At 27.2% G+C, this 10,802-nt stretch overlaps 1 protein-coding gene across 8 annotated transcripts in view; it reads right to left on the reverse strand.

Moving 5' to 3' along the window:
* Zasp66 (PDZ_signaling and DUF4749 domain-containing protein Zasp66) overlaps nucleotides 1-10,254 on the reverse strand; it is a 235,614-nt gene extending 225,360 nt beyond the window's left edge. For 6 of the 8 annotated variants that reach the window (XM_067045756.1, XM_014427670.2, XM_067045755.1 and 3 more), the window contains exon 1: nucleotides 9,984-10,004. In XM_067045756.1, coding sequence (XP_066901857.1) covers nucleotides 9,984-9,989 — 6 coding nt within the window. In that variant the 5' untranslated portion in view covers nucleotides 9,990-10,004. Of the gene's footprint in view, nucleotides 1-8,795; nucleotides 8,866-9,983; nucleotides 10,005-10,153 lie in introns of those variants that run through there. The other 2 variants (XM_024359819.2, XM_067045752.1) reach the window with 2 other exon arrangements.
* Nucleotides 10,255-10,802: the final 548 nt, after the last annotated feature.

Here is a 10,802-nt window from a genome sequence, read left to right on the forward strand (position 1 = left end):
ATATATATAGTTTCAATAAACGATTTTTCCATCGGTGTTAAAAACTGTTTTTGTCTTAGTTTTTGTACAGGTTAATCTTAGCTTTAAACTTTAAACTAAATAATGCACTTTTTTTTGGGAGGGGGGGAAGCTCATTTCTGAACTGTCAACAATGAACCTCTAGGGTTTTATATATATACTTCGTAAGTATTTTGTATTTGTGTGAGGTTTGTTTTCATAATAATTTGCCACCTGAAAGCTGTATATTTAAATGTCGAGAATGACAAATAAACTACTCAAACCAGTTCCAAGCTCAAGTGGGAAATATATTACTGGCTACGTTTTCAGAAGGGTCTATAGCGTTCTCTTGGGCTAAAAGTAGGAGCATTTGGGTCACTGGTGCTTCTTCGACACGACTATTGTTCCACGATTATAAAGAATAACTATACTAAGTTGTTTTTTAAAACATAAAAATTACAGGTATGTTTAATTAAAGATTAATTACTGACAAAAAACGAAGATTAATTACATTCATTGCAGTTTTTATGTGCAATAGATCTGATTTTGACTAATATATTTTAAGAAAAATCAGATCTATCTTTAAACCTTTTAGCGGAACTAAATAACAACTATTGGTTTGATCTAAATAGGGTTTGAAATTTCCTTCTCGAAATATTAGGTTTTTTATTCTTCACCCTTTCGTTTCGACGCGCTGGGTTGTAGGTAAATATAGCTTGAACCCTTAAAATTAGGACGAAGGAAAACATGTTACGTCCAAATAAGTTCAACTGTTTTCGTATGAAAATTATACGAACATGCCGAGCTCATAAGTAATAGTCTTTACAATCTCAGAACTGCAGTAGCACCGGTTCAAATTTGCCCACAGGGTTTGATTTTATTTCAGTGGTGGTCCCACGAAATGAAAACTTGACTCCCACCCATGGCTAGAATTGGGTGATATTTAGTTTATAAAATTAACATCAATATGATTATATTTATTACTCTTATTATTGAATATATTGTACATAAACATATATGTGGTACTGATAAATGACAATTCTATTCAAAATTAATAATCTAAATTATCATATATTGCTTGAATTCCCAAAATATATTAGGATTCTAGGAAAGAATTTTCCAAGCAATGAAATATATTAATGGGATTGATATATTTCAACTACAAACGATAGATGATTTGAGGAAGTTGTATTATTACATTTCGGGGGTTTCATCTTATAGAAATTTGTTTATGTAATTTTAGTATAACATAATAGTTTAATAGTTTTTACAAAATGTCTTTAGCTTTCTATAATTATATCAAATTTTAATATTCTCATAATAACATTTTTAATATTCCTCTTTATTGTTGTTTCCGATTGTTAGTCAAATTATATTATTACTATCCCTCGATTATTTTTAATAATTTAAATTTAACCGTAACAAACAAAAAGGTGAAAAGTTTGGGAGAAATTTTGGATATGTGACCATTCATATTTTAAATTATAAAATAATAAATTTACTACATAGATATTATTGCATAGAAACGACCATAAATTACAAAAATAAAAGTAATAATTATTTCTGTGGTGGTTTCACGAAATGAAAACTTGATGGTTAAAATTGGTTGGTAACCTGTAGATAATCCCCTTTGTATGTCAAAAACGACCAAAAATTACCCCCGAAAAAACAACTAAGAGTGTTTTTCAATTTTTCCAATGGTTTAAAATCATTATTCGCATTGACCGGACAAGGTTAATGATGAGAGAGAGACAATATACAAAAGACAAAAGATAATGACTGAGCTAACTGGAGAAAACTAGAAAGCATGTATAGAATAGTATTAGATAAACTAACGATAAATTAAAATTAAAATCTGTACCACTACAACCCATGAAGGGTCTGGGGTTCAGTACTTTGTAAAGAAGTACTGTTACTAATCCAACGGTTGTGCAAGGAGGTGATTTGGTCAGAATCACGCTCGACGGCTAGATTTTTACCCAATTTAAGAGGCTGGGTGGATCCCAGGAGGGCTCCAGAGCCCACAGGAATTGACTCACGACTACATAGTAACAGAAAACAATTTTCTGCCCGGATTCGAACTAACGTCCTTGGAGTTAGTAGCCACGCACTTTACCCTGTGGCTACCCCACTTCATAAACTAACTATAACAATAGAAAAATATAAATAAAAATTAGTTCATATAATATATGATAGGTATATTTTTAATAATTATCCATTTGAAAAATATCTATTTTTATTTAATATGTAAATATTTTAAAACTTGAAACAGTATTTTTCTCACATCAAGATTAAGGCGCAAGGTATTCTAGCCCGGTTTACTTCTCGGCATTGGCTGCAATTTTTAATTAAGTTGATTTTTTTATTTTTCGAGAAATTCTAATACAAGTAACTACTATAAGCAAATTTATTTTTTTTAATGATATTTTACATAAAAAAAGTGTTAATATGTTTTAAGAATTAATAATTGTTAATTACCTTCACTTTCGTCGTAAACCTACCGATTGTCCTACAGTATACTATAATAATGTTGCCCTTGCCCCTATACAATAGATCCCGCTACCTTTGACTACATCTGGACAAACGACTAACTTGAAATCCTCACACAAGACTGGAAAACTAACAAACTACACGTTGATTCCGACTAGACAAACGGTCTAAATTTTCAAACTATTACAAAAGACTGATCTACATGACTGTAATAAGGCCTATCTGGAAAAACGGAATCGAGCTTTGGGGATCCACTAAACCTTCGAATTCCTTCCGTATCCAATACTTACAATCCAAAATCCTCAATGCTTCTTACTTTGTCACTAATAAAACCACATATAAAGAGCTTAAAGTTATATGTAACCGAGGCGCCTGAAAAGGTGATGACCTCGAGACCTTCCAATTTACAAATGTTATTAGAGTACCACCAATGGGTAGTTTCTCTACATCCCTGTATCTATTATAAACTTACAGAATGTACTAAAAGTATTATTATGTACAGTTATAAATCTCAATAAAGATGTTAAGAAAAAAAAATTATTATTAGTTACAAAATAAAATTTTCACTGATTTTGGAAACAGAATCTCAAAAAAGATTATGTCAGATATCAATACGAATATAGTCATAGCTCTTTAACAAAAACCTTAAAAAACTTGACCATATTCTTACTACACTTTTTAGAGAAACAGAACAAATTTGATTCGAATTAAATTCGAATTTGATACACCAAAATTCATACGCCGGGAAAAGAAATTTCAAGCGAAATATAAAAGAAATTATCATTATAGAATAATATGAGGATCGTGCTAAAAATTAACTAAAAATCCGATGTAAAAAATTTAAACTGTATTCATATCTTATAAACATATAAGACATAGTTAACAACATTAAATATAAATAGAGAAAATACAAAACAAAAATAACAGACTAACTACCTGCTAGAAAAAACGGTTACGATTTTGAAAAATTAAAAGAAACCCATATATACCTTTTTCCATTTCCCCCTGTTCATTTCTGTCTCAAACCATGAGATAATTGTATCACAGCAATGTAAAACGCACTGTAATAGACAATTGTAAGTAATGTTTATAGTTGTTAATCTCAAATTATACTCTGTCCAATTTAGTCTTTTAATAATTGGTTGAATAAATTGTTTGTTCTAAAAAAACTGTTGTTTTTTTTTTTTTTAGGGCATGACTATGGAAAATTTTTTTAGAGTAATACAGGCGTGTAGAGAAACTACTCATTGGTAGCACTCTAATGGCATTTTACATTAGCTGGTCTCGTGGCTAATGTAATCATTTTCAGGCGCCTCGGAGGATTGTCAGTAATGGAAGAGGATGCAAGATTAGAAACTAAGGGGTTTGAGTGGTTAGAGAGTTTACAATAGAAGGAGTGATATCTGGTTCGGGCTAGATTGGTTACATAGGGGACATATAGGTCTTTATGTATGATTTTATTTGTGACAAAGTAAGGAGCATTGAGGATTTTACGAAGGATTTTGGATTGTAAGGATTGAATACGAGAGGAATTCGAAGGTTTAGTGGAGCCCTAAAGCTCAACTCCATATGTCCAGATTGGCCTTATTACAGTCGTGTAGATCAGTCTTTTATGCAAAAAATAAAGTTGTGAAACGTATTTACATAACTATTTTATCTCAGTGTATTTTCGATGAGCTACTAGTTCAAATTCCCGGAATGTTACACCGGATCCTACAGAGCTGTTTGTTCTTTTTTGACTAGCGATTCAGAAATACGTTTCCTTGAGAAGGATCCTTGGATGCTAATTTGACTCAATATTTTTACAACTTGAGATTAAAAGGTTGTGATTCATTTCCTTGTGGAATTTTAATTTCAGGCCTTTTTTTTCTATTCTTTTTTTTTTTTTGAAACGAGGCCAGGTGGCGCTAATTTATATGTTCTCTTGAGGACATGAAAACTCTTCATTATATCACTACTGCACCCTGAAGTTTCTTATGTGAAGAAATGAATATTAGATCTATCATATAGAACATTTATAGTTCAATCCATTAATTTGTAATAATTGTTTACGTATTTTAATATCACAACCAAGATATTAATGTATTACTAGCAGGATTGTCTAGCGTTCGTTAAGTATTTCCAGCTAGAAGGAATCATGTAAATTTCCATGTTCCATATCATATCGTTTCTGTAATAGGTTAAAATATATTTCAGTGGTAGCTGATTTTTTTAAATTTATTTATTTATTGATATTTACTACTCTACATAAAATATCAAGTAAATTTTAAATAATATCATAATGGTAAGGTACAAGCATGTAGAGAAAATTTTTTCACAATATAAGGTCTCGAGGCTTCTTTTCAGACGCCCCGGAGGATTGTCTGGTAAACCATTTTTGGTATGCATTAACTTTTTTAATGGTATGCATTAATTAAAAAAAATATATAACAAAATTATTTCTTAGCCTCACTAACTACAAGGAAGGATAAAATTAAACATTCGTGTGTAATAAAAGTGGCGCCCGAATTCTATATCAAGCTGAGCTGCTCGTACTGAAATAGAATTATTTTTCACTCAAATACTGCGATTATCAAAATAGGGAAGGGATGTAATACAAATTACAAATTGTAAATTTAAATAATTTATCCAACGGTTCAACAACAGAAATCATTTCCAACGACGTTCCTATCATACAGTTGTTCTTGGGTATGATATTTTAGGGTGCAATGTTTAGATATTTATTTTGGAAGAAGATAGTTGACCGTTTAAAATAGAGCTTAGGAAGTGGTTGTCAATAAACGCCCAAAATAGTGAATGTAAACTATTTATTGTTAGCTAACGTTTCGCCCCACTTTGCAAGACTTTCTCAGGGCTAAATAAAAACAAGATACAAACATTGTAGGAATTGACAAAATTATAAGATAAATATCCAGAAAAAATACGAAAATAAAATAAATAAATAATTTTTTGTTTTGTCTATACAATATTTAAAAGAAATGATAATAATAATTTAAGGAAGAAGAACTAGTTACTAATAGATACTAGCTGTATCTATTAGTAACTAGTTTCTAGTTATGTATATGTTATATAAACAAAACAAAAAATTATTTATTATTGTTGAAAAATCTTGTTTTTCATTTAGCTCTGACAAAGATCTTCTTCCTACAATCTACTTCCGTAATATCTTCGAATATTAATTTTTAATAGTTAAAAGTGTTAAAATTATAAATAAATACATTTCTAAAAATATAAAACATTCGTTTATAATCGAAAATGAATAATTAAAACGTTTAATACATTTTTTAATTTTTTTAAAGATAGTCTTTCCTTCGTTAATATAGTCTTCCTAATCTTAATTCGTCTTATTTATTGTAACTTAAATTATATACCTAGCTTGGCGTTATAGTATTTATTTTGAGAAAGCTAAATCTTATAAAAATATTGCCCTAACTGTAATAGAGACAACCCACCATAATCTCTATTTTTTTTAATCGAACCAAAATAGTATAAAAACTATTTATTGTTAATTAATGTTTAACCTAGATATGAAAATACAGAAATTTACAAATCTATCACATTTTATTTATTAGTAACTAGTTTCCAATCCACCTATATGTGTACTTCCTTAATTTATGCTTATAATTATTCCTTCTACATACTTAAAAAAAAAAAACATTTTTTTTTCATATTTTCTTAATTGCTCTGAATATTTATATTAATGTTTTGTCACTTCTTACAATGTTTGTATCTTGTTATCATTTAGCCCTGACGAAGCCCTGCAGAGTGGGGCGAAACGTTGGTTAACAATAGTTTTCTTTTACTATTTTGATGCCTTAATTGACCGCCACTCGGACTATCTTTCTACAATCTACTTCATACGGTCAACTTTCTTCTTCCAATATTAATTTTTAATAGTTCAAAAAGTGTTAAAATTGTGAATAAATATATTTTTTAAAATATAATACATTCGTTTATAATCGAAAATGAATAAATAAAACGTTGAATACATTTTCTTATAATTTATTAAGATAGTCCTTCCTACAATACAGATATTTATCTTAATTCATCTTATTTATTATAACTTAAATTATGCATCTTGGCGTTATAGTATTTATTTACAGAAAGCTAAATCTTATAAAAATATTGCCCAAACTGCAATAGAATATTAGAGTATAAATGTGACTAGAGACTATATTATTTTATCATTATGTTATTTTATTTATTTATTTTTCATACAGATAGTTTGATTATGTTCATTTTGTTTATTCTTTTGTTTGTGTTTATTTTAAGAGAGTTTTTTTTAATTTATTTTTATTTTATTTATTTTATTCATTTATTTATTTTATTTTATTTTAGTATGTATGAGATCATTCATCACTATTACCTATGTGGCAGATTGTAATATCTATCAATAAATAAAAAGTATTATTATTTTTAAAAAAAAAAACTAATAGAGCTAATCCACCAAAGACTCTAATTTTTTTTTTAAATAGTTTGCCTCATATCAAACTCCATTCTGAACAGTTACAAACATATTCGGTACTTCTCTTGACACTTATTACTTGTATCCATCAAATATGACTTACAAAAGTAAGGCGATTTAATGACTAAAGGCTCAATAAGTATGATAAGAAATATTTTATACTTTCTTAAATAAGCACAAAAAAGTTTTTTTATAAATTTGATTAGTATTATTTGCGTTCTTCATTTAACTTCAATGCTCCTCGCATTTTATTTTTTTATAACCTGATGCAGTTTTGTTGATTTTTTAAGCGTTGTTATAGAACAAGTAACCTATTTTATTAGTTTTATTTTCATATATATGAAGACTACAAGAGGAAAACTCGAAAGCGAGAAAACAAAATTAAAAGTGTTTTTTTTTTAAATATGTGAGTTATACGACAATTTGTATTATTAATTTAGTTAAGTATTTACAGTTGAGAGCTCATTCATAAACATCGTCTGTTTTTCATTTCACGTATGAATATAGGCTTTTATTTCTCGAACTAATTTTTATCAAATATAGAACCTTCATTTTATTTATTTTTTTAATATTTAGTATTAGTGGAATATAGTTATTTTTACAAACCAATTTCCAAAAAATTGACATTTTCTTTTCTCGTGGTCGTAAAATATGATTCGTTTTTATTATTTGTGATTTTTACATAAATATTTATTACTTTAATGATATTAATTAAATGAATTTTCATCTTATAGCCTTTGGTTGAAAATTATATTCATTAATTAATTATCATTATTTTTCCCATTTGGTTTAATACTAGTACTACAACTTAGTATTATTCCTATGGACGATATATTTCAAATAAATAAAGCTGTTACTAATAAAAATATTGTGGTAATTTGTTTGTTATATTTTTATGTTTATTTATTTTTAGATTTTTTTTTGTTAATCTGACATCAAATTACCCCCTCTGCGTTTTACTACTTCTAAATACAATATTTTTTTATTTATTTATTAATGAATATATATTATCTAACCAATCAACAAATCAAACAATCAATGAATATATATAAACAAATTTATTTATTTATTAATGAATATATATTATCTAACCAATCAACAAATCAAACAATCAATGAATATATATAAACAAATTTATTTATTTATTAATGAATTAAATAATAATAAGTTTTTTATTTATATGTGAATACAAAATAATTATTTTTAGGATAAAATCAAAGAACAAAAAAATGAATATATACATTAAACATATTCATATATAGACCTTCCCATGTGGGAGATTATTGATGAATATATATAATCATAAATATAAGGATTATTGCTTAGACAAAAAAAAAATGAAATATTTTGGTTTTTTTTATTTATTTACATTACATATTCCTAGAGACTATAATTTTTTTCAAATTTGTAAAGTTATGAAAAAATTAATGCAAGTATATACTTAGTGATTATCTTAATAATGGCTTAGTATAGTAAAAAAAAATAATGTAAATTATGAATAAATTAAATATTAGTATAATTAATTGGTTTTACTAACAATAAAATTGGAAATAATTTAAATTGAGAGATTAAGCAAACTAGTAGGGTTCTATTAAGAGTTTATTTTGTCATTACAGAACGAAAATAGACTTTTATGTCAGAGTGCCAGGCCCTCCTATTATACTGTGGTCCAGTTTTTCTGTGAGGAATGTTTATCCCATAAGCAATGGCGATTTAACTTAACTAGGATATTATAATTTTTTAATTCTTTTACATACTAATCATTTTATTTATTTATTTTTTAATTTGATATATATTTAATTATTATAGAGTATTTAATGCCTCAACAAAGAGTAAGCTATACTTGAACTGTGTCGGGGTCAGGTCCAAATGAAAATAGGCTGATCAAATGAAACCTGGCCAGCCACCAGCGTAGCCTTCTAAATCTATCTCTTCCCTGCAATTTAATTAATTAATTTATATTATTATTTAATTCCTTTAATAATAAAATTTTAAAACAAATCAAATAAAATTAAATAAATAAAATTTTAGCCATTAAAAATAAAATAATCAAAATCTATTTCGCCCAAAAATCTATTTTTCCTAAATATTTATAAAACTTTATCTGATTTAGTAAACAAAGTAAGCTATTTAAAAAAAAATATGATTATTTTTATTAGATTATAACCTTTGAATAGACCTATCTGTAAATTAATAATTAAAAATATTAATCAAAATAAAAGGTTCAATGCCAAAATGATATAAGTATCCTATATTATTTTTCTGTATAAAAATTTATTTCATTTTTTTTTTTTTTTAAATTACATCCAAAAATACAGGAAGCCATGGATAATTTACAGACTGCATTAAAATAGGCTGAATTGACGTATGTAGAGGAATATTATATTAACGAAAATAGTTTTTAAAATTTTGCATTTAAATCTTTAACTATTTTGAAATTTTAAAAATAACGAAGTTTTATGATTAAAAAAAAACTAGGTTTATTTATACTTCACATGACAAATCGTAATAAACGTAGAAAATTTAACAAATAATAAAACGTTTAATTATATTTACTGGAACCGTATAAATTCAAATCGAACTTGATAGCTTTTCTAATTTTATGTAAAAGACACCTTTTTAACAGATATCAGTAAAAATAAAAATGTACTTCATATATAGCCATCATAAAACGATCCCGCTCTTTGACACGAGTTCTATTTATAATGTATATACATTATACATATAATATTATGAAATGAATACTAATGAAAAAGTATAAAGAAAAAGAAAATTTCATTTTGGCGAAGTTAAATCAAGCAACGATTAATACGAAAATTCTTCAAAACACCAAAGGAAAAAAATATACGTTACGTACTCCATTTGAATCGTAGATCTTCTGCAATATAATAACAATTTTAAGAGGCAATAGATTGCTTTAACATTGCCCCCAAATATTATTTTAAAAATATGCAATTTTAAACATTTTATGTAAAGAATGAAACAGTAGTAGTAAGAGCAACGTATTATTGCCAAACTAAACTAAACTGACCTCCATCGAATTCTGCAGTCAATCCTTGACATAGAGTTATCTAAATAATTACATTTCAAAGTAGAGTTGAACCATTACAAGTTCTATTGGTCAAGTATTGTTTTTAAAGTAGAATAAATAGCTTTAAATAGTAAATACACATAATAAAAATACAATATAAATATACTGACTTGGGATGAGATGAGTTGGACTCCGGAGTTTAGACTGACCAAGGGAGAGATGTACTGGGCCAAGAGAGTGGGGTTTTGTCTACTAGCCGCCAACCGACGTAGGACTGTTTGCAATTCTCACCTCAGCCACAACAAACACACTTTATAAGCGCTTCCTACAATAAGGTCCTGAGGATTTAAGGACATAAAAGGATAAAAATGAAAAATTTTAAGATAATTCAATACTAGTACAACTCTTAAAGACATCAATTCTATTCTCCAATAGCATCATCCAAGACAAGACACAACTATGATGAGAAACCTATTTATTTATAGGTTATTTATTAGGTTATTTATTCTAGGACCTAGAATATAATGGGAAGATACTAAACACCATCCAAACAATTCTTAAGCCTTCAAAATTCCAGTAAGCAATCGCTCTTATAACATTTTGCATATTACCAAGACAGAAAAAAAAATCAAATATATGTGGAACTGAGCAAAAATTTTTATTAGAAATTCCTAATCACTAAATGATTTTTTTTTTCTCTTTTTTTCTTTTTCTTACGTCGGTCCAAGACTCCCGTTGGAGTCCTACACTGCTCCTGTTGTTATATTATAAAAGAATAGATATGAGGATGTAAATTGTTATTATTTATTTAATTTTAAA

The sequence above is a fragment of the Halyomorpha halys genome, unplaced genomic scaffold (genome assembly GCF_000696795.3).
Source record: "Halyomorpha halys isolate HHAL.00 unplaced genomic scaffold, Hhal_1.1 Scaffold31.1, whole genome shotgun sequence".
Classification (NCBI taxonomy): Eukaryota; Metazoa; Arthropoda; class Insecta; order Hemiptera; family Pentatomidae; genus Halyomorpha; species Halyomorpha halys.